General features: G+C 41.1%; 1 protein-coding gene across 2 annotated transcripts; it reads left to right on the forward strand.

Moving 5' to 3' along the window:
• Positions 1–1,688: 1,688 nt before the first annotated feature.
• On the forward strand, positions 1,689–25,432 carry cdh26.1 (cadherin 26, tandem duplicate 1). Of its 2 annotated transcripts, none has more exons than XM_083768508.1 (19): positions 1,689–1,874; positions 6,546–6,602; positions 6,771–6,863; positions 7,368–7,529; positions 8,118–8,265; positions 8,751–8,923; positions 9,735–9,863; positions 10,009–10,194; positions 10,780–11,093; positions 11,703–11,848; positions 13,729–13,959; positions 14,808–15,029; positions 16,619–16,740; positions 18,433–18,522; positions 19,498–19,560; positions 22,211–22,300; positions 22,589–22,630; positions 22,787–22,858; positions 23,526–25,432. In XM_083768508.1, exons 1-19 carry the CDS (start codon positions 1,845–1,847, stop codon positions 23,826–23,828), a joined length of 2,673 nt encoding a protein of 890 aa, XP_083624634.1. In that variant the 5' UTR covers positions 1,689–1,844; the 3' UTR covers positions 23,829–25,432. The 2 variants fall into 2 exon arrangements, with proteins under 2 accessions (XP_083624634.1, XP_083624633.1); XM_083768507.1 differs by having other exon boundaries at positions 1,690–1,874; positions 22,784–22,858.
• Positions 25,433–25,693: the final 261 nt, after the last annotated feature.

Consider the following 25,693-nt stretch of genomic DNA (forward strand, 5'->3'; position numbering starts at 1 on the left):
CATTACGCAGCTATGTGTGTCCATGTGTCTGTCCCTGTGTCCGAGCACGGAAAGCTGCAACACGGTAACTTTCATTTCTCGAAGAGCTTTTCCAAAAAGTACAGTACAGAGCACAGTACACTACAATACAGTTCAGAGCACAATACAGTACAGTTCACTGTCACACAGGTGTGATTTTAAATGTCTTAGTGAAGTATACAACATATTAGTTGCCATTGGAGATCCCCTGAGTTGAGTGTACAACCAGAGAATGTTGTACAACCAGAGAATGTTGTCGCTCAATGTAAACAAACCAGACAAGCCAAGTATGGAGGCCGCTACCACGTGACACATATGTTGACATCCCCTCAAGGATATTTTGGTACACTCTATACTCTTTAATTGGAAAGATCCAAATGCAACTTTGATTGATTGATTGATTGATTGATTGATTGATTACTGGTTACTCACAAAAAGCCCAGTGGACTTCTTTCCATTGTGGTCCATTGTACTCAGTTCATCAGTGATACTGTACAATACATATACAATACATACAACATTGGTAGAAAACTCATTAGAATCAACAGGTAGCCTATTTACAGAGGAAGGATGGGTATAGGGGTGGTGGGCAGAGGACAGAATGCTACTACTACTACTACCTTGTATTTTGAGGTCAGCCATTATTTTAGATTCGTTTTGAGGTTGGATATTGAGAGTCAAGATATTTAATTGGTTAGCAAAGTGAGCTGGGAGAAGTTGAGTCCAGCCTGGACTGTCCAGGGGGTGTAGCCGTCATTCCAGATGGCTAAAGGATGTTTAATCTAAAAAAAAAGTTTTGCAGTGTTCCCAAACTTTTTCATGTCAAGGACCCCCAAATTGACACTAATTAGCCCCCAGATATGCCTGTAGGAACCCCCATAAGAGGAGGTTTTTATGGCTCTAGTCCATTTGGTTCCAAACTATCATTTAGCTGGGGACCCTCTGGAACTCCATCAAGGACCCAATGCCCTAAGGGGAAAAGGTCGAGTTTGATGAATCGTGAACCACATATTTTATTTCACCAGTATAGCTGGTCGGAATGACTCATATTGCTCCATTTATGTAGGAATGCAATATAAATATGTGTAGCTTTAGATTGCATTATCTTTTTCGTATTATCTAATATATTTCTGTATTCATTAATATTTTGCATCTTTGTGTAAATTCCTTATTTATTATATTAGTATTATTCATTTGTAGTCCAGCCTGCTATTTTTTCTTCTTTCTTTATGTATACCAGAATATTTAGAAAATGAAAGAGATTTAATTAATTAGAGGTTTAATTAAACAGAAGAAAGAAAGAGGAAGGAAATTTAAAGATCGAGGGAGAACGGGCAGAGAAAACACACAGCCAGCTTCATGACAACCGGTTTTAAATGCCATCCCCCCTTTTTGCATACAGGGCCGACCTGTGGTGCTTGTGCTCTGGGACTGGGTCATCCTTCAATAAGACATGGTAAACTGAGCCTGGTGGGAGGATCAGGTATACCTGCTGAGCCCAGCCCTCTCTGTCAACAAGTGAAGGGCTGTAAGGCATTCTCCCTCACACAGTACAACCTTTAGGTCCATAATATACACATATACGTCCAAGAAAATCATAGACCTACGACCCTTCTCTACGCTGCAATTACTCATCGTGCTGCTAAGTGCAACATGTCGACATTTATGTGAAACAATACACATGAACAAACACGTAGGCTGCTGAATAGGACACGCAGTTTGCCCTGGAGGCATTGTGGGCTGTCCTCACAGTGCACTGTTTGTGCTGACACTCTCAGGTGCCTGTTGAGCAGGTGAGCGCTCACAGAGAGGATATCAAGATCACCATGAGGAATCTTTCTCTGCTGTTGCTGACGGTAGGCAAGCAATTACTTTCTATTGTATGGATGTATTAGAGTATATATGGTGCCGCCAGCCTCGAGTTCAAAATGCACACTGTGCCTTTTCATTCAGTTATGGATGGGCCATAATGTGATGGAGCAAACAGTTCCAATTTCAAATGGGTCTGTTGTATATAAGGAGAGCAAGTTGCCCATTGCTTTTCACCTGGTAAACAGCAGAACAAAATGTCTGCCTTAGTTATGGCACTATATACATACCACATGTGTATACGTTTTGTATGATTTTATTTTTCTTTGTTTTGTTTTGTTTGTTTTTCTTTGTTTTATTCATGAAGTTTATTTATTATTATTTATTTGTCCAGTTTCTACAGCCAAGCAGTGCTCATTGATAGTCATATTCACAGGAATAAGTCTCACTTATCGGAACAGCTGTGTTCAAGATTCCACGCATTTGTGAAAAAGAATGCAAAAACATTCCTATACTGTACAAATAACTGTACAAATAGACAGAACAGGCACCACACTCTGTCTGGCCCACATCTCTGTCTTGGCTGCTCAGTAAACAGGCCTACTGTTTATTTAACTCACGACCATGATCACATTGTTTGGAGCACAGATTCATAAAAGTATACAATTGAAAGTATACAATACATTACAGATTACACGATATACATAGACATATCGGAAGGCTTTCCCTATACTTCCCTATTTGTACAACTGAGACTCGTATACCATTCAGCTATAGAACAAATCACAGCAGCAGCAGAAGGTCATGTTTCAATAGTAGATATATTAACTTATTTTGATAAGATTGAGAGGTAGAGCATCACTGAAAGAGAAAGAGCGGCAATATAGTATACAAATCCTGGGGCATCTGGCTGGGTGGTGGCTGGGTGGAGTAGAGGTGTGGCACTCACACTTGGCAGAGACTCGTATTTATGTCTTCACAGAGGTGCCTCTGGCTTGGCCCGGGTGCTGTGACAAACACCTGACACCTGGGGCGGCTGTGGCTCAGGAGGTAGAGCAGGTCATCCATTGATTCATGGGTCAGCGGTTCGAATCCCGGCTCCTCCTGTCTACATGTCGAAGTGTCCTTGGGCAAGACACTGAACCCCAAATTGCTCCTGATGTGCTGGTTGGTACCTTGCATGGCTTCCGCCACAATCGGTGAATGTAATGCACAATGTAAAGCGCCTTGGATAAAGGCGCTATATAAATGCACCATTTACCATTTACAGTGGTGTCCATGTCACTGCACTAGAGAGCCTGCATGGTTCAGAGTGCCTGTTCCTGGGGAGGGGGAGATCGAGTGAACCACTGTGGGCGTTAATTCCCCTGGTTAAACTCCTTGATAAAAGAGAAGCAGCAGGCAACTCCATGTGTATCTGAGGAGGTTGGTTGATTGATTGATTCATTGATTGATTGCTTGGGTTGCTTGGTTGGTTTAACAAGGATATTAATGCACAAATATGGCAGGTAAGAGCAGTGCATTGAGGTGGAATAATTACCCATGATTGCAAGTTTGGTTTGCTTTAAGCCATCTCTTAAGTTTAAATGTAAAAGTTAGGTATAATTGGTGCTCTCAGTGCTCTTATAATTCAGTAGGAAGACTGGGAAGCTCCAACAGAAGACACGTTTGCCCAAACGTGCTACGTCTGTGTTGTACAAAATAGTCCCCTCTACCTAGCTGCTACTGTCCTTATGCCCTAGCCCCTATGAAGTGACCTAGTAGAAGTGCAACTTGCAAGTCCATTTTAAACCTTCAAAATGAGACAAGCTAGCATCTGAAAAATGTTGAAAACTATAAAAATATGAGTCACGCGGCATGCGCAGAAGAAAGTTAGAGGAGTGTGCTTTGTGACTAAGTACCTGCCGTTCACTTCAGATATACAGTAGAATTTGTGTTGACGTTTTCTTTGTGTTCCCTTCAGTGTACAGTACACAGTATGACAGCGGTATATTTGTATTTGAAGCGTGGATGTTGTTGAAATAATAAAGGATATGTGTGTTGAGGGTCCCTGTTAATAAATTACACTTAGGGCTCACGGCAGCGGCAGCCCTCGTACTTTGCTTGGGTGTAGAGATCAAGCAACAGTAGAACAGAACAAGAAAAGAACAGGAATAGACATTTGGAGTTGGTTAAGCATGAATGCCTATAGCCACGCACGTGTTAATGTAACACTAAAAGTGTTAAACTAAGCAAGCCGTTTATCACTTGCTTTTCTGAGTGAGGAAATGAGAAGATCATTTTCCAATTTCCATGCTTTTTTGCATGTGATAATATCACCTGCTTTGAATATCACATTGCATGTTTAGTTTGTATCATGTTAATGCTTTAACATTGACTGACCATTTCTGTGGTGGACAGTTCCAGCATGCGTCTCAGAACCCCACAGTGAGTGAACATGCATAACAGATGCTTGCATAGCATACAGCCATACACAATAACATGCAGTCTATTAGTGAGTAGAAACACAGAGGTCAAATTACTGCTGTAACTGGGTCACACAAACCCACCATATGTTATTTTTAAAGCACCTGCTCAATATGTGAGTGCCAGGATCTAGCTTGTTTAAAGGTTGCATGGGGTCTTAGTTTACAATATAATTCCAGCATCTGATTATAAATCGCTCTTATTCCAAGCGTCACCGTTAGCAAGGTCTGCCGCCAGCAAAACAAAAGTAACACATATCTTTATTTATACTCAGTCTTGCATGTTGCATCGATCATTCAATGATCTGTGAAATGTGTTCTAGATCAGATGCATTGCTACGGCATGTGGTTTCACGTTTTGGCTTCATTAGGCTGTACGTTTGACTGTACATGTTGCAGTATGGTAATCGTACCCCACTCTGTCTTGATATTTATGTGGTTATAATTTAATTGAGAGTTAAGTTAAAGCAGATGAATAACCTTTACTAAAACAGGTGACATGTCTACCTGCATTGTTTTAGTTTTGAGTTGAAGATTAGAATGAATGTGAAATGAATTCCAGTGAAAGATGAATGAGTGATGAGTGGAAGCAGACTGACAGATATATTACAGAGAACTCAAACCATAACATACAGACAGAGAGAGAGAGAGAGAGGTGGTGGTTTGGGGTCATGTTTGCTTTGTTATTATATTTCACGATATTTCATGTTCAACTTTTGGTCATTTTATCGTCTACTCAGGCTTATGTGAACACCGCAGACCGTTTTTAAGTTGCTTGATTCAGTATTTACTGATATTTGAAATTAATTTTAGCTTCCCCGCCCCCTTCCTATCCAAACCCATTGTAACTTCAAACTCCATTTTAACCATGATAGATTCATTGAAAACACTGGTGACTGGTATTGTTCTTCTAATACGTATAGGGGGGAGGGGTTCTCAATTACTTTTTTCATTTATTTTTAATAATTTGTATTGAATTTTTAGTCTCCTCCGGCAACCTTCACCTGCTTATTCTTTTCCCAAAAATATTAAAAATAAGCCTGAGTAGACAATAAAATGACCAAAAGTTTTTTTGAAAGTGACATATCCCTTTAAGTTAAACAGACCTACAAATTGATGGACTAAACTAAAGCATACCGGTAGACAAAAACACAAGTTTATGTCTTGCTTTAGTTTCTATAGAGTTGTTGCTCAATATTCCTATCTGTTGAGTTTCCTTCATAACTGTCATTAGGCTGCCCTGCAGGGCATGGCGCTGAGAGCATGACACAGTCTTTGACAGCGTATAATAATAATCAGGGTTCCACCTGTATGTGCGGTTTGGGGTCAGAGAGATGAGGGGTCCATGCCTGGGGTTTGATATCGCTCCTCTGCCATTCATTTGCATGGCTGGCGGGGATAGCCTATTTAACCCTGCTTCTGGTCTAATGCATTTCATCTGATAGTTTGATAATATCACAGTTTAACAAATTGATTAATTGTTAACCAGATTAACCTTTTCCGTTTTGCCTTTTCCCCCAAAAACGTGTAAGAATGTACCGGTATCTGTAAAAACTAAAGCTCACATCGCCTGTCGTGAGCATATAAGTGCTTAAGGAAATGGGTATAGCACTTTACATTAAGGTCATACTGTATAAATAAACATGAATTAACCGTTAATAATACACTTGGGTCCTCCCTGTTTTTTACAAATGGAACCCTGGTAAGAATAATGTCATGTGCTTGCTGTAATTGTCGTTTAACTCCAGTTTTGGCGTCACTGCACTGGCTTCCGGTTGTTTTTAGGATTGATTTTAAAATTATTTTACTTGTTTATTAAGCTCTCAATGGTCTCGCACCTTCCTACCTACATGACTGCCTGCCTATAAGGTCTTCCACTGCTGGCCTGCTGCCTTTGCCAAAAAAAATGGCAACTAAAAAATATGGGGAAGCAGCTTTTTGCTTCTACGGGCCAACGGCGTGGAACAAACTCCCACTGTACGTTCGACAGGCAGCCTGTAGACATTTTTAAAGCACCCTTTTAAAACACCCTTGCTTTTAATTGATCTTTACATTTTTTGTTATTCATGTCCTCACTGTATTGCATTACTGCTCTTGTTTTTTAATGTTTATGCCTTGCTTTTCTTTTCTTTTTTTCTCCATTGCTCTGTAAAGCACTTTGAGCTGCATTTCATGTCATGAAAGGTGCTATACAAATAAAGTTTTATTATTATTTATTATTAATATGAACATCATGTTCCCATGCTATCATAGGTCGCCATGACGATGGTCCTGGCACAAAACCACACAATGAACAGGCGGCCAAAGAGGGTATGTTAAGTGTTTGATCTTTCAAAACCATTCCATACAGATTGTATTGTACTGAATATGAAATAAACCACAGGCTTAATTCATACATTGTTGCGCAAGTATTGTTTTAAGCTTGTGGACTTGAAGTACGGACCATCATTTGCTGATTCTGCCCTCTGTGTCTCACAGGAGCTATTGAGACGTTCCAAACGTAGGTGGGTTCTGTCCACCATTGAACTAGTAGAAGAAGATCCAGGACCGTACCCCAAAGAGGCCGCTCAGGTACAGTAGAGACACCACACATTTAACATGGTATTCATTTTATTAAATAACAATACTGTATAATGATATACTAGCCTTCATTAGCTGGTGGCCGGGAACAATACAATAAAATCAAAGCAGCATTGTGTGTGTGTGTGTGTGTGTGTGTGTGTGTGTGTATGTGACTATGTGTGTGTGTGTGTGTGTGTGTGTGTGTGTGTGTGTGTGCGCATGTGTGCGTGCGTGCGGGCGTGCGTGCGTGTGTGCGTGCGTGCGTGCGTGTGTGCGTGCGTGCGTGCGAGCGAGCGTGCGTGCGTGCGTGCGTGCGTGCTTGTGACATTGCTTTCAAATACATTGATTGATTGATTGATTGATTGATTGATTGATTGATTGATTGATTGATGCATTCAATTGATTCAAATATCGTTTCATATTGTGCCTTAACGCTGTGTCATAATATGTCAATACTTAAATGTTTTGTTTGAAATACACTGTGCAATCAAACCAGCCTTTCCTTCTCACCAGATGTTTAACGACAAAATAGGCGAACACAAACACAAACACAAGTTCCGCATCTCAGGGATGGGTGTGGATAAGGAACCACAAGGAGTGTTCTCCATAGATGAAACCTCTGGCATGGTCTATGTCCACCAGCCAATCAACAGGGAGGAGCACGAGATGTTCCATGTAAGACCACAATGTCACTTAATGAACACAAGTATTTTAGAAATGTTTTGAAGGTATAGGCTACTTCCCTACTTCGCGTGCGTGCGTGACTGTGTGTGTGTGTGTGTGTGTGTGTGTGTGTGTGTGTGTGTGTGTGAGAGAGAGAGAGAGGAGAGTGTCTGTGACATATATACGTAATTAATGTATGTATGTGCTTCAAATAATGTTGGAGCAGATACAATTTGACTGTAGGCAGGGTGCCACCTGCCACACAATCGTCAACCTACTGTAATTGGACTCAGAGCAAGGTGTGACTATAGTACTATACGCACGTGTTGTATACATGCGGATAATCGATGCACACAGAAAAAAGTCATTAATTTCCCGGCACCCTCACTCAGGGAGAAGTTGAACCACAGTCTGGACAAAACATTATATCTGCCCTACCCTGTAGCTATGCAATTTATTTTCCATGTAGTACCACAGCGGCGCTGTGATTTATAGTTTCCAGGAAATAAAGAACTTTTGACCCAAATCCCAAAACCTTGGCTGTCGTCTGTCCTATTAACGGCCCGTTCCATTAATACAAACGTTTTTTGTTACCCACAGATCTCATTTGATATCTTGGACAAATATACAGACGAGCTACTGGACAGGACGTTGTCCTTTGACGTGGAGGTGCAGGACATCAATGACAACGCACCTTACTTTCAATACCCCATCATGAAAGCCACCATCAAGGAGAACGTGCTTGCAGGTGATTAGTCCACATGAAAACATTAACATCTGACATGCAGTTTTACACATCACGTCAAGTTCGTATTTATCCATGTACAGTCATACCAGATTCAGATTCTACTACCATGGTTTTCTTGAAACACTGATTTGATCTTATTATCAAAATGTAGTGAAAATGCTGTATACAACACCTGGCCTTCCAAGGCAAGTAAAACAAACAAATTCCAAGGAATTATAATCATTGATCACATGCCAAACGGCCATATAGGGGTACTGTAAGTGAATAGGTTGAGAGGCCGTATAGAAGGTTGTTCTTGAGCAAGACGCACCCCCAGCCTAAATGTTCCCTGAATGTAAATTTATAGCACACAAATTTCACATTATATATGTGCAAATGTACTGTGAGAAAAAGTAACACTGAGACTATATTATTTGTAAACTCTTACTGTTTTCCATTAAAGATTTCTCCCCTGTTTGTACTTCCTATGCTGTGTGGTCACTTAGGGCTCTTGCCTGTGCAGCTACAAGTATACGACCTGGACCAGGAGAAGACAGAGAATTCTACCGTCACCATTAGCATTCTTTCCCAGGATCCCAAAGAACCTAAACTGGATGTGTTTCAGCTAAATGGCAGCAGAACGGCACAACTCCGCTTTGACGGCTGTTTTGACCATGATGTGAGGCTTTATCTATATTCACTCTGATACAAATGACACGATAAATACAATGTCTTTGGTAAAGGCTTTAGGGGAGGGGTAGGGCTTAAGCTTCCTCCCATCTGGGTTCTTTGGACTTATCTTAAAGGGTTCTTCCACTGGAGGAGTGCAGTACTTTCATCCGACGGAGCATTGGTCCGAACGACAACCTACCTCCTCCCTCACCCTAACCCTAACCTCCCCCGGGGCAGACACCTAAACCTAACCGCAACCCTCTCCCGACCCGCAGCGCACCTCGGAGCAATGCTCTGTCGGATGATAGTATGCCTCCCCCACTGGAGTCTGTGTCATTAGTCTGAGGGCTCGTAATTCCGACATTACTAAAGGCATATTCATACTCCAGTTTTAGGTGATAAGGTGACCACCGTTTCGGTGGTTAGTAACAACAGAGAGATGTGTCCAGGTGAGCGTTGAGTCGCTTATCACCGTGCCGTGGCATCATGTTGTAGTTTTCAGTGGTCACCTTATCACCTAAAACTGTGAGTGTGAATAGGCCATTAACCGGCTACGTATATGTCGGACTACTTACTTACTTAGTCCTCTTGCACTTCAGGGCGCATAGAGCAAACCAAAGCCACCAGGTCCCTCCATCGCATTGCTGCGAGACGGGATGCTGGGAGCTGTTGGGTTAGCTGGGTTATGTCAGACTAACGGGAAGTATTGGCTTCCGTCATACAGTCTATGCAACTGAAGGGCTGAAACGGATGTCCTGCCTCCGCCCTGCTTCCGTTTCGTTAACTAGTAAAGTTTGAATTCTTTTTGTATATTTCAGAAAAGCAACAAGTACAAAATCGTCATTCAAGCGAAAGATCATGGAAAACCACCTTTGTCCTCCACTTCTGTTGTCAATTTATTCATCACCGACACCAATACTCATGCACCAGTCTTCAAGTTGAAGGAGGTAAGGTTCACATGCATATCTGATTCTTTGTTCTTCATCACAGCTTGAGAAAAAAACGTTCAGTTGTTGTTACAGTTGTTGTTATTATAATTAGATATTATCATGTCCATTATGATAAAAGAAACTTCCATTTCTGTTCATTCAGTACCATGGTCAGGTGATGGAGATGGAGGTCAACAAAGAGGTATTGAGGATCGCTGTGGAGGACAAAGACCAGCCCAACACGCCTGGCTGGGCGGCAGAGTATTATTTCATAACGGGAAACGAGGATCTCAACTATAAGATAGAGACTGACCCCAAAACTAATGAGGGTATCCTGACCGTCATCAAGGTAAATGCATTCCTCTGGATTCCTGCAAACGGCATGAGTTAAGATAAGATAACATAAGATAAAATAAGATAAGATAAGATAAGATAACGTATAAGATTACATAATAACATACTGTAGATGAGGTGTTATAGCAACAAGGTTGAAATTCAGGATGGAAAGTAAAAAACTAAGATAAATAAAATAGTTAAAGGACCACTTAAGCCATTTTCAACCTGTCCTGTCTTCATATTAGTGGTCCTCACTAATAGACACAACAAACTAAATCCATACGGATAGGACAAAACAAAACTGTAATTGTCCCCAATAATAGTCAGTAATGAATACATATATATCCATCACACATCATACAGTACAGCTGTATCCTCGCTCCATCAATATCCCAACTCCTCTATGATACATACAGTACTGTGTATCTTTAATATCAGCCAGAAACATTTCCCATATATTTTGCTAGTTTTGTTTGGAACATTATTTACCCTGGCAATTATTAAAGTTAAGAAAGTATAATTACTTTCTTAACTGTCACATTTCCAATGAGCAGTAGCTATATGCGGCTGTAAACCTCATGTTGTCACTGCTTTCCAGGGGAAGGATTTTGAGAGGACCACCTTCACCAAGTTGCAGATTGGAGTGAAGAATAAGGAGAAAATGTTTGTATGTGGTGCTGATAAGAAAGCACCTGGAAAACCTGGAACAGCTGGAGCAGCTGACACAGCTGGAGCAGCTAAAGAACCACCTCCTAGTACAGTGGACATCACAATAAAGGTCATCGATGTCAACGATCCGCCGGTGTTTGAGAACAACCAAGCAAACATTTACCTGAAGGAGGAGGAGGCACCAGGGAAAGTGCTGTTCAAACCCAAGGTCACTGATGAGGACTCTGACGTTGATGAAATCAGGTTGGAGACCTTAAAATGTCTGTTTCCCATAAAATGTTAATGCAGTTAAAACTAGTCTCACACCTGTGTGAAGTGAGGGGGGTGCTCTTATCATCGCACATCATCATGACGTAAATAGACGCTCAGACACTATGACGTAAAATTCTCCATTCATTGTCAATGGGAATTTATGTTTGTGTAAGACAAAAATAGACTACGCCGATTTGCTCAGACACTATTCTTCTGAGAATTAAATGCCCCTCAAATGGCATAATGGCAGTAGAAATTGCAATTAATATTTGTGTGAAGTGAGGGGTGCCCACTGTATATCGGTCACACAGCGTCTTACATCATCATTTAGTGCCCTAAACAAACATAAAAGTCCATAGACTTGGCTGGCAAACGATTGACATCATAAGTGCTCTAAACAAACATTGTAATATCCTCAAAGTCCATGGACTTGCCTGGAAACGATTTACGTCATAAGTGTCTAGTCTAAACAAACATTACAAATCCCATAGACTTGGCTGCCTTATGACGTAATGTTCAAAAGCCATGCATTGAAGAAGCTAGCGCCACTTAAAAATAAACAAGAAGATAATACTCCTTTCTCTGCTTTTCCCTGTTCAGGTTTAAACTGATAAGTGACCCAGCAGGTTGGGTCAGTATTGATGACAAGACAGGAGAGATCAAAGCAGCTCAGAAGATGGATCGGGAATCACCCTTTGTCAATGACAAAGGGGTTTACAAAGTCCTAGTCTCTGCCGTAGACACTGGTATGAAATATGATATTACCTAAAATTAGGGATGTCCCGATTTCCTTTTTTCACTTCCGATCCGATCCCGATACCTCAATTTCTGTGTTAGCCGATACCGATACAGATTACCGATACCAGTGTAGCTATATATCTCGTGTTGTGTTTATAGCAGACTCCTCACTCAAACGTGCACTTGCAGTTTGGGCAACTCCAAAGCAAACTCCACATAACTCCAATATTTTATGTACCTGCCATAGTGTCAACCCCTTACCCCTGTGTCGGATCTGTGGTTAGACTGGCATATTCGCCGATACCGATATGACCCGATATGCAGGCCCGGTTTGGCCATCGGGAGCACCGGGACGATTCCCGGTGGCCTGCCTCCTAGTGGCCTGGCCAGCAAAAAATAAATCTCTCCTAAGCTCAGGCCAGGCCAGCCACAGTCAATTTCAATTCAATTCAGGCAGTGTTGCTGCAGCACAACTACGTTGTGTGTCTTGTGTTAATGGAGGGAAGAAGTTAATAATATAAATAACATCAGATGGTACATTTCTCATGTGAAATTACTGTAAAGGCCCCCAAAATGTCCCTCAAGGGCCCCCAACATTTTGGCGGTGTGGCCTGCCAGGACGTATAACTCCCGGCCTGATTTGGAGTTCCACTCCGGGCCTGCCGATATGACAAATAAGGGCCGATCCGATACTTTTCCCGATACTGATACAGTATCGGGACATCTCTACCTAAAATGTACTCCACAGTTCAACCTGTTTCAACCTAATCTCGGACTAATGATTAGTGCTAAATCCGCCACTGGTCTGTATCACTGAAGCAACCAATATGCACTGTGATATAGTACATCAAAAGACACAGGTATATCCCAGTTAACTCTGGGTATAGCTAAGACAGCAAAGTATGGTCAGAACATCACAGAAGTATGTAAACAACTGGGTCAAAAGTTTGTATATCACTAGACCAGTAACAAGTTACTAGTAATATATTAACTTAATATTATTAGTTTACCCAGTAATGAGTAGTGTAAGGTATTACTCTGCCAAAACTGTAATATTATACCATATTACTTTGTAAAAAATAAATAGCACATATTACATATTACTTAGGTTTTGTTGGCTACCGTTTGAAAACATTTAATTTAAAAGGTAAGAGAGATAGCTGCTTTATTTTATAGCCTTTTTGTCTGATTGGTGACTTCTTATTATTCAAAACAATTGGATTCAGTTCTAAAAGAAGCTGACTAAACAGATTGTGTTGTAGGTTTCTTTTTGCGGGTGGGGGGGGGGGGGAGTAATATGTAATATAATATATTACTCTTGTACTAATTACTCTTACTAATAAGTATTACTTTTTTAAGGAGTAATATGTAATAAGTAAGATTTTACTCTCTTGAGTAATATTGCCCAACACTACTCGCTGGACCACAGTACTGTAAAATGTACGGAAATGTAAAAATTCCAGACAAGCCACCATTGTTTGTACAGTATGCTATAGACAAACAAGGATCTATGTAAGAATAGTTCATCTGACAGGCAACCAACAGGTGAGAGCCTGGCTTCCTAATATACTGTGAGATGTAAAGAGACACTACTTGTCGGTTACGTTGATGGCTCAACCGTGTAGTATTTTCATTTCCATTACATCTGTTCAAAGGATTTTATTTGTATTTGAAAACTTGTGAAATGCAATATTCTGCATAATGAGTACTACATTTAGTACTTTAAGTATATTTTGATGCCAATACTTTTGTTCTTTTACTCAAGTAAATTTTGAATACTGGTCTTGTACTTCTTCACAATAGGGTATTGATACATTTACTTAAGTAAAATATGTGAGTAAATCTTCCATCACTGAAATTGTCCCCCTGTACTGTATGTGTTTCCCAGGAGAGCCTCCAGCCACAGCTACGGGCACCATCCAGATCCACCTGGGGGACATCAATGACAACATCCCTGAGCTGGAGCAAAAAATAACGATAATGTGTGTTAACAAGGAAAGTAAGGTCATGGTGCCAGCCAAGGACGCAGATCTGTCTCCCTACTCTGGGCCATTCACCTTTTCCCTGGGGGGTGACGACAAAACACTGGAACATATTTGGAAACTAGACCCTTCCACTGGTGAGCAGATCTAGTCTTGTTCTTCACCCATAACTTTTTGTCCTTGTGCAGCAAACTTTTAATTTAAAGTCTATGGATTCTCTGGAAGCCAGCTGTGCAAATATCTGAGAATTGAAGTAAACGTGTTCTGCCTTCTTAGTTAGTTGATAATAGGCTGACATTGTTAATTGTTTTAATGCAACATTTTAAAGTTAGATTTGGTATCTATCCTTCAAAGACAGGGAGCCAATTAAGTTGAGTCTTTCTTCCTTGACTCCTAAGTGTATAGGGCATTGTGGCACAATTATTTGTTTTGGGGCACCTACTGTACTGTACAGGGGATTTTAGGCTCAATATTCAATCCATTATTGCCATTTTATTTCAACGAGACATGAACAAAACGGACAAGACAAACACAAGCACACTGCAACGAGCAACATGATGGCGCCATGCAATAAGATCAGATTCTAAAAATGTCTTCTACATCCTGACAGTTTTCTGAAAAAGCTATGTTTCTATGTCAGTCGTTCTTCGATTTTTCTAAAATAGACCTGGCAGACCTACAAGCTCGTAGCACGAGCTTGTAGATCTGCGATTTTTCAATAGCTAAAGCATAACATAATGCTAACACCAAAAGGGGTTCCCGCCCAAAATGGGTTAAAGGCCCTATTTTATACTTTAAAAAAATATAAAAGGATCAATCTACCGTACAAGCTCATAACAAGTCGCATCACGATGCATTCTGAGCTTGTAGATCAGGCATAAAAATTGTAATATTGTAAAGTTTTGCCCATGATGTGCCCAAAGCAGGGACACCAGGTTGAACGTGATAAATGAGTCCACCACATATTATGCCTCCCTCATCGCAGGTGATGCAGCGGGGCTCATCCTAATGAAGAGCCTCCTCTATGGGAACTACTCTGTGCCCCTGATCATCCAGGAGCAGCAGGGCATGCTGACCGCAGAGACTCTTGAGGTGGTCGTGTGTGACTGTGGAGAAGGCACCGAGTGCCGCGACCAGCTGCCTCTATCAAGCCAATTTGGACCAGCTGGGATAGGACTGCTATTCACAGGAGTTCTCCTCTTTCTGTGTGAGTTGCAGCGGCCAATGACCATTTCACATGATTTGTTTAGTGAATAAAACCTTATTATGGTATGTTAGTATGTTAACAAAATGTACTTTATTAATATATTCAGTGTTCTTTTATCCATTTGTACGAGTTATTATTTCAGCCTTTTTCTCTTTCCTTTATTAGTCGAGAAAGAGTCGGGGAGTGACATGCAGCAAAGGTTCAAAATCAGTTATCGAACATGGGACTTGCTGTCAGGCATCAGACCACAGCTTCACTACTTGCGTATTTAAACGGCCACATACAGACGAATCCACAGAGCCTTGCCCTGTAGACCAGGCGTGGGCAATCAATGCTGAGGTGTCAAGCTCTACTTAATGTGACACCTCAACTATGGCTGAGCCCAGGGCACCCCTCTGTGGATTTATCTATTCTATATAGGCTCATTTTGTAGTTTGTTTTCCAGTTCTGGTTAAAAACAGGCTGCGTAAGACCAAAGATGGTGGAAGAAACCAAGGGCTCAAAATCTGTGTTCTTCTGGCCCAGATCAAGGGAATAATAATAGAGAACGCCAATTATTATTGTGCATAGTTAGTGGGAGAAGTGCAAGAGAGCACTGAGTACAACAGAGCTGAGGAAGGGACTGGGGAGACAGGCTTTTATACAGGGCGTCGGCACCAGGCCCAGGTGCCGCCGCTTGACTGATTGTCATGACATCACAGCTCTGCTCCCCAATCCACTGCAAGATAAGATGAACAGAAATTAGGACAGCAAAGCAAAGAAACCAAACTAACCAAAGTGTACTATAACTATAATAAATATAAAGTTACACCAGACCACATAATATAAGATACCATATACCATAATACCATACTATACACGGTACACCATAATATATAGTACAATACAATATACAGGGGGGCGTCACAGCCATTTACTATGCAGCCCAGCAGAACATGTCTGTCTGTTTGTCACACTGTAACAACACCCGCCCGCCACCAGAGGGCACACCTGTATCACACACATAAAAACACACGCACGCACGCACGCACGCACGCACGCACACGCAGTAGAAAACTTACAACAAAAACTAAAAAAAAAAAAAAAACTTAAAAAGAAAGAAAACTTATAAATAAACAAAATAAAAAAAACACTGCCACTGCGTTCGCTTCCAGCGTTCACGTGTCTTACTTGTAATAATACGTTTATCTTTAAAGAGCGGAGGTTGCGAGTTGATTGTTGAGAGACGAATTCCTTGCGGTAGGAAGGACCGGTGCTGTGGATGCACTGATGAGTTAGCAGGGATATCTAATCTTGTATTCTATCCGTGATGACTCTGAGACGGGAAGCCAGTGGAGTGAGCGGAGGAAGGGTGTGATGTGTTCGCGCTTGTGCTGAATAACAGTATGCTTTAGTTCCTATTAATCTGTATTTAATATCAATGTAATATTATCATTACAATCTTATTGTTTTGCCATTCATTTGTGGGCCTACATGCACTATCCTCAAAGGCCACCAGTGGTCCCCAGCACCCAGTTTGGAAATAGTTGATCTACTGTACAGCGTTGATACTGCTCTTCATGTGTTTGTCTCTCTCATCTCATCTACAGTGTTGCTGCTGGCCTTCATGTGTGTGTGTGGGAAGAAGTTCCAGCACATTCCAATCCTGCAAGACGAGGGCAACCAGACCCTCATCAAGTACAATGATGAGGGGGGTGGTGCTGCATTAGAGGTAGGGATGGAATTCAGAACCTGATACCACCTGATAAAACCCGATAACAAGCTTATTTTTTTTGTCATCAAAGTTTTTTAATGATTTTTCAATAAAGCATACAAAATTCACATGACTTACACAAAAGAAAAAGACAGGAAAAAACAAACAAAAAACAAAACACAACTAGCAGTCAAAAAAAATAAAACCCCTGGACAACACCCCTCCACACTCTGTTGTTGACACATATTATGTCATATGTAATGTACAAATGGTGACCCCCTGTGGCAGCACCGTACAATCTGATAATAAGCTTATTGAGGACCCGGTATCAATAAGCTTTGGGCTTAACAAGCCTGTTATCGAGCATAGAAGCAACATGTCGGTCTAAAAGTGTTAGTCCTAGTACAAAATACTGGTTCTGTTCAGAATTTGTCATCTCCCGTCTTTCCACGAAATAATAGAAAATGCTCGATAGTGGGATCGATAAGCCTGACCGATAAGGTGCTCGTTATCAACACAAATGAACAAGCTCCATCCCAAATTAGAGGTGTGCGTGCGTGCATGCATGTTTGAATGGAGTTTATACTGTATGTCCCTGGTTATTGTTATTTCTATTGTTTTGATATGCTTGAGATATAAATCATAATGCATAATGCCTGTGTCTATTCACAGGACATAGATCGTGCAGCAGACCATTTTCATGTAGAATGCGTAGTACGTTTACGTTTACATACATTTCCTACAAAATAAGCTGTGATATGCTATAATGCGATAACGCTATGGAATTATAGTCGTTGTGATAAACATGTCATATGTTCCTTTAAACTAAGCAATGTTGAACTTTGGTTGAACCTAGCTGGGCTTGATGCCTTAAGTCCAACTATTGCTGATCAATTGTATTTGTTTGTTCTGTGCTCTGTCAGCAACGAACCATACATTACATCATCCAACTCTCATTATAAAGTAACACTGTTTCGTACAAGATGCCGTTTCAAGAAAGGTGGGAAGGGATAGAAAGAGACAGAACAACAGATCAGATATCAACATGGCAGTGTGAAATATATATTGTGATGCATGATGCATACTGTATAAGGTGCGCGCTTAAAATAGCAGTGGGATCAGGCTGTGAAAAATATCAGCTGATGTAATGACAGATACATAAGATGTGTGGTTTAGGAAAAATCAATAAAATGAGGCAATAAAAGTAGCAGATTATAACAACCGTGGCAGTGAGCCATATATATATATATATTATATACAGAGAAAACAAAGCCTGTGTGGTGGCTTAGAGTGATGGAATCACAGAACACAGAGCAGATCAGAGTGTGACAGTATTTGGATGACCAGGTAACTAATAACTATACTCAACACAAAGTTCTTTCAAAGTTTTCTATGGCTTTAAAGTCATGTCTTCCTCTCCTGCTGTCAACCTGATGTGCAGTTTGAACGGTATACTTCTTTACTCCCTATACTGTGCTGTTCCACCCTCTGCTTGTTTTAACTGTCCATGGACCTCTCCTCTCCTCTCCTCTCCTCTCCTCTCCTCTCCTCTCCTCTCCTCTCCTCTCCTCTCCTCTCCTCTCCTCTCCTCTCCTCTCCTCTCCTCTCCTCTCCTCTCCTCTCCTCTCCTCTCCTCTCCCCTCCCCTCCTCTCCTCTCCTCTCCTCTCCTCTCCTCTCCTCTCCTCTCCTCTCCTCTCCATCCCCTGCAGGCTGAGCCCACTCTGCTCTTGCCTGGAGTCAGTGTGGATGTGGTAGACGTCGGCATGAAGCAGTCAGCCCCCCCTGCCGCCCCCTTGCAGGTAAAATGGAATGAGAACTGGCCATATGTTATTATTACGTTATCATTCTCAATTCTCCCATTTTTTGTTTCATAGTTGGGCACCCAGTGGATATGTGGGAGTGAAACAATTACACAACCCCACATTATATAAATAATGTATAGTCCCCCAGGGGATCTATATTAGGCCCCCCTCCTTTTTATTCTCTACAAATTTCTCTGGCGAAATGTGCTAATCTACAAGCTCACAATGCGTCGCATTGCAGCGTGTTGTAAGCTTTTAGATCAGCCATTTTTGCAGACTGTTCACCCCAGCATGGGGAAGCCAGGGTTCATATAGGGTCAGGCGTTAAGTATCAGGGTGTGTGTTCTACAAATTGTGAACGGGTCATGCCCTGTATGAAAACGACAAATATAATCCATGTCATCATTTATGTCTTTGTCTGTCGTACACCATGGTGTTTTTACAGTAATGTACAGTATAATGCATGCCGTTAGACTGAACCACACCAATGTTTCTGTACCAGGCTTAGCCGGGTTTGTTTAACAGTAGTGTAGTGACATACCTACAGTATGAAAACAGGTGTCCATGTTGCAACATGCAGCTGTAAATACCTTCAGGCTTCAGGAGAAAACAGACCGGCCTTGTTACAGAAGTACTGATCACAAGATATATACATAATACAGTAGTCTACCCTGTAATGTACCTGCCAAGAGGCCATGGGTTATTGTTAGGGGATGGATGTAAAGAATGAGGGAGTTGATCGATTATGTAGTATACACTAATACTACTGTAAACTATAAAGCCATTTAATCTTCAAAGAAATCATATTAATTAAGTTCTTACGTGGATTCTATCAATTTGGGATCCAGACTTGGGATCCCGAAACTGTACCGATTGGTTAGACTTCCCATTGACCATTCTATTATTTCTTGTTAAGTTTTGAAAAGGTTACATTCGATAGAAAATACTTTACAATTGTCTTTAAACCTTTAGCACTTCAGACAGATGATGGAGAAGAGCTCGTTCCAGAGTGCACAGCAGACACAGCAGACTATGGTGAGTCACAGTGGTGGAAATTAACTTCAGTACATATTACTACTACTTTACTTTACTTTACTTTACTTTACTTTACTTTACTTTACTTTACTTTACTTTACTTTACTTTACTTTACTTTACTTTACTTTACTTTACTTTACTTTACTTTAGTATTTCTTCAACGTTCACTTACTACATCTCAGAGGTAAATATTGTACTTTTACTGCACTACAATTATTTATTTAGTTACATTTTAGATTTTGATTATTATAGCCTATACATTAACCACTTCAGCCCTTATAGACTTATATAGGCTCGCGGCGTGTCACATTGCGACACATTGTGAGCTTATAGATCTATTCTTTTGTACTTTTTACTCAAGTACATTTTGAATACCAGACTTTTATTTGTAACAGAGTATTTCTACATTGTGGTGTTCATACTTAAGTAAAGCTTGTGAGTACATCTTCCATCACTGGTCCTTGTGCTGTGCCGTAGCCTATAGGTTTGTTGTCCTCTTTGTGTCTACACATTTACACCACTGTTGAATGATATTGGAGGACTGCATCATATGGAAACATTTCACAAAGCCACATTTAGGCCTCTTTTACACGGCGACCAACTCCAGATAAAACGGGAATGTCCTATTGCGTTTAAAATGTATTGACCCTTTACACGAGAACGCACACTTTATGAAAACGCTATAATGTCGCTAGGTGGCGGTAACGGGCTGCCAAATAGACCAGTCACCCACGTACAAGAAGAAGAACACCTTCACGCAACCCTATTGGGGTTTTGAATGATTCCAGAACACAACGTGGTTGTGGCCGTCGCTCGCTGCCTGCTTTCACATCGAGGTGACAGGCAGCTGACAGGCAGCCCAGAGCATGCAGGCAAAGCATGGTTATATTATTTTATAATACATTAGGCTACATAAACGCTGCTGCCGCGGCTGCCGCCTGTCACAAGGCTTTTTATTCACATCATGGTTTTACATTCACCATCACTGATGAGCAGCGCTTTGTAGGCGAGGAGGGAGGCTTGTTCAGGAACTCCATTATATCATATAATTATGGCTCTGCATCAGTGTAATAAACATAATGAGCTGTGAGCCAACGTGAGCCATGATAAGTTTTGCGGATTCACCGTTTTGCCTGTTTACATGGAGAAGGGATAAAACGGCGTTCTCAAAGATTTCCACTCTGGAAGGTGGTTTCACTTTGTTGCATTTTCACCACCTGTAAACACCATTCTCTTCTAAAGGGACACCAGCAAACGATACTTTATTTAGCCGTTTTCTATGAACACCGTTCTCGTGTAAAGACCACCTTAGATCTTCGATCTTTGCTGAAAGTGCTGGGAATAGATACTAAACATACTAACATAGGCCTACTGTATCTGACAATGTGCTATTAAGGGAAGTGTGAACACAGTACTATGTTATGCTCATGTTCGTAAAGTAGGCCTACTCCACACCTGTCTGTGTGTGGAGTACATTTCTGTCTTGTGTTGTATAAAACACAAAGTACTGCATTTGTGTTTGCTTAGTTTTTATTCATTTTTACAGTTTACTACAGACAAGCAGTTCAGTCAAAACAGTTCCGTTCTTGTACCCCTACAAGCTCACAATGTGTCAATGTAGATTGGCTAGTTGATCTACGAAAATGGAGCCCTTAGTGTCATATATCCCCCATTGATGAGAAGCATTCAAAGACTCCAGACCAGAGGTCTGTCAGTAGTGTATAAGTCCAGAACATGAGGCAGAGAGATGCTGGAGAATAGTGACATCTTGGGCAATTAAAACTGACCGTCGGGTACATCTTAGCCAATGTTTCAGGGGAGTAGTGCAGTCTATGGAATACTTTGAATTGTATCAGATTTTGTCGTACACAGAGTGATCGATGCAGAGTTAAAGATGGAGTGCCACAATTTTTGTATTTTTCCAGTTTTTCATGTGTCTATGATGTGACAGTACTTCATTAGACACCCTGGAGTTGTTTTTATGTGCAATGGTGTATTAACTTTGTATTTAGGGTTTCTTCCTGAAGGCTGAACCCTTGACAGTCAAACGGGCCAATGAAGTAAACAGTAATATAGTGACAACACACTATCAGCCCCTCCCCTAACCCCTCCCCCTTTATCATACAACTACAGCTGTGGGTGCGGCTTCAGTTCAGGTGGATCACCACCCATCACCACCCACCAGGCAAACCAGGCATACTTAATGAACTGGTGGGCGTGTCCACATAAAAGCATGATTTTAACAAATACTGTACACTTTTTGGAAAAAGTTCTTCCCCCTTATATTGTAATAATACCTGATGATCAGGTTTTAGGGTGGAAAAAAATGGTGGCACTCCATCTTTAATTATGGAGATACTTGAGATCCAAATTTCCTCTGGAATTTCCACCCCAAGATCTAATTCCCATGCTAGCCTGTACTGTTCCAAGTACTGCATTTGAGCAAAAATTATGACCTTTCTACACATATCTATTTTTATGAACATGGTTTTGTATCCAAGGTGTACATTAAGTGAAAAGCCTTTTTGTATTAAACAGCATGTTTACTGAGACAGATACAGACTACAGTATAGCCTCTTCTGTGCACTCATTCGAGCAGTAACACGTGTCAGACGTGGTGAAGCACTGTTTATGTTCCCACCTCCACAGATGAGCTCTGAGATGATGGCGGCAATGGGAGGAGGGCAGCAGCAGGCCAATGGCACAATGAAAAGCCTGGGTGGGAGACCTCCCAACAGGGTGAGTTGTGGTTGTTTCACTTATGTCCACAAGAGGGCCACATAAGCCAACTTTAATACAATTCAGGTGTGTGTGTGTGTGTGTGTGTGTGTGTGTGTGTGTGTGTGTGTGTGTGTGTGTGTGTGTGTGTGTGTGTGTGTGTGTGTGTGTGTGTGTGTGTGTGTGTGTGTGTGTGTGTGTGTGTGTGTGTGTGTGTGTGTGTGTGTGTGTGTGTGTGTGTGTGTGTGTGTGTGTGTGAAATGAGAGGATGTGTAAAGGCTATAATCAAGTTTACTTCCATTCTTTTAGTACCCCACGTGGAATACAAGCAGGATGCCCGCTGCCAATAGGGTGAGTGATGTCGTTCTCATTTAGTGTGCATAGAAAATGTAAACTTCACTGCTCCGTTGTTCTTCATGCAAATTGCAATGATATATAGCCTACTGTACAGCGCTACTCTACTAATGCATCTGCTTTCTTTTCTTTCTGTTTTTGTCTCAACAGCAGCATAATTCTGCAAGGTATTCACGGTCGTTCTCCATGCTGACGGAGCAACACATCACAGATCACATAGAGAGGGTAAGACTCACAGGACAGGTCCGACTACATGCTGCAGTAAGCCTGCAGGCCTCTAGGGATGAGAAAACAGGCACAGGCATGAGTTGTAAGCCCTGTGGGTTCCCGCGGGGGTATCGATAATACCTCTGTGCAGACAGGATGGGACATCATTCAAGAACAGACAACGGGCTAAGATAACACTTAATTACTGGTCATGCATGTGAACAAACAATCAAGGAGATGTGTCTTTTATATTGTGAGAATCACCAGTTTGTGGGAATTAGATTAGAACATTAGATTTACTATCTACTCTCAAACTTTCAAAAGATTCAGGTTTGAAATGTTCGCTTATAATAGAATCTTAAGAATAATTAAAACTCTTGGGAATCAAAATGTGTTGTTTGGAGGGATTTAGTTATGGAACAATTGAAAATAAAACTGACAGCAACATGAATAGCAAACGCCATAGTTTGCTATAGTGGTTCCTCATGGAGACACAAATAGACTCCTTTGTTCCCTGGGTGGGTGAGTAGCCTAATCGACAGGAGGAGAAAACAGGGAAAAAAACATTCTGAGGGTGAATTATCACCCCCAAAGTGTGCCATTTGAAACAAAGATGTTGATTTTGTTATCGGGTGATCTGCCTTTGAATCAGTGAGCCTAAAAGATTTACCCATTGCTTCCACAGAGGCTGTACATGGTCGGACTCGGAGAAGGAGTACCTGGTACTGGTACTGGTACTGGTACTGGTACTGGTACTGGTACTGGTACTGGTACTGGTACTGGTACTGGTACTGGTACTGGTACTGCTTACCCCGTGTACCAGCTGAAGGAGTACGCGTACGAGGGCGAGGGCAGCCTGTGTCAGTCCCTGGACGAGCTGTCTCTCGCCAACCTGGACGACCTGGACTTTCTAAATGGCCTGGGGTCCAAGTTCAAGACTTTGGGAGGCATCTGTCAGCAGGACATGCAGAAGAAGAGCACACTTTAACCACATTTTATATTGTCTAACCGATGTGGTTGTGCTGCAGAAATAGCATGTAGATCTGCTATTTTTGCAATTTTTAAAAGGTTTTGGGAAATGTTGGAACATCATGCCTATAATATAATACCATGCCCAAAATATGGCACACCATATTGAAAGTGGTTTAGCTGCATCTGGACTTCGGACAATACCATCATCGTCCCACATTTGGAAAGGCCTGCGGACTATTGAATCTGTTTTACGGAGGAGTATATCACACAGCACTGCTTGGATTTTATAACGTGGACTTCTGCTGAATGGCTCTGGTCTCTCCTGCAGAACCGTGTTCATGGGCGTTAATCCATGAAACAAGACCCTTTTCTTTGATCCTTTGTTTATTTGTCGCTTGAAGACACATGAGTTGTAAAACTGGTGCGCTGAACAAACAGCACGCCAGCACGCTCCGACGGTTTCATGGGGTGTGTTTTCATAGGTACAGGGTGTGTTTGCAGGGTTTTGATGGCGCTACTTTTAGGTTCATACTTTATATTCATCACCACGCCGCCTCTCTGGGATTTCAACAGCACAACGTCACTAACTGTACAGATTATTATCAGGATGGGAACCTGATGGACGCACTGTTTATTCTTAAAACAACAACAAATGTAACACACGAGGGATTCGAACCCGGATGTCACGCATGGGAAGGGACAATAAAGCTTAACCTCTAGTCTAGAGTCTATACTTTTATTAACAGTTTGCAGAAAAAAGCACAGAACAGTACAGTTCACTCTGCTTCATATATGTATGTACTATACAAATGTATTCCCAACAGTCTTTAATTATTTTTCATCTGCAATAACAGTGGAAATCTGACTAATTTAAATCTATTTTTCCCCACTACTAATGGAACAACAGTCCTGTTTCATGTGTTAAACCTCTATGAACTTGTCTGGACTGCTTTATGTACAATATTTGATGTTGTCTTGAAAATGATGTATGGATATCTCGCTACAAACTATGTACATGCAGTAGATATCTCAGCAAGCGATTTGTAAAGTGGTATTTGTATTTGTATTTGTAAATACATACTGAAATTCATGAACACAATTATGATTTACACTACTCAAATATAGAATTAAGCATTTTCAGAAGGCTATTGTTGATCACTTGCCAAGCTCCCACTTTGGATAATCAAAAGGTTTTCATTCAAAATGGCAGGAGCGTGATTGCCTATATTCGTATTCACTACAGCCATGTAAATATTCTAACTGGAGGCCGATATGATATCTCCCATACATAAACTCTGATGTGAGAATATGGCATGAAAGGGGATTTGATTATCAGTTCATTATACATACGTTTAAACATCAAGCAAGCATATTTTGAAATGAAGTTCTTTGAATCAAAGAATGGACGAATGAATGAATGAATAAATGAATGAATGAAGACTATCTGATAATGGTACAAGTATGGTAGAACTGATACAGATATTACAGTGTTATAGTGTTAAGGCCAAACACACTGATATTTTATATCTACTCAAGACGCTATTGTTATTGGTTAATTTGATTGTTGTTTTTTGGCTTTTTTTTGTTATTTGTTATTTTACATTAAATAAAATATGTGTTCAGTAAGCTGTGTGTTGGCCTGAAGAGTTAAAAAAAAGTCTAAGCTGCAGTATCATGAACGGAATTAAATGGAAAAGATAATAGACCCCCAACACACACATGCATGCACGCATGTGCGTGCACACGCACACACACACACACACACACACACACACACACACACACACACACACACACACACACACACACACACACACACACACACACACACACACACGCACACACGCACACACACACACACACACACACACACCTAGTATT

Source organism: Protomyctophum parallelum (assembly GCF_964188405.1).
Source record: "Protomyctophum parallelum genome assembly, chromosome: 7".
NCBI classification, from domain to species: Eukaryota; Metazoa; Chordata; class Actinopteri; order Myctophiformes; family Myctophidae; genus Protomyctophum; species Protomyctophum parallelum.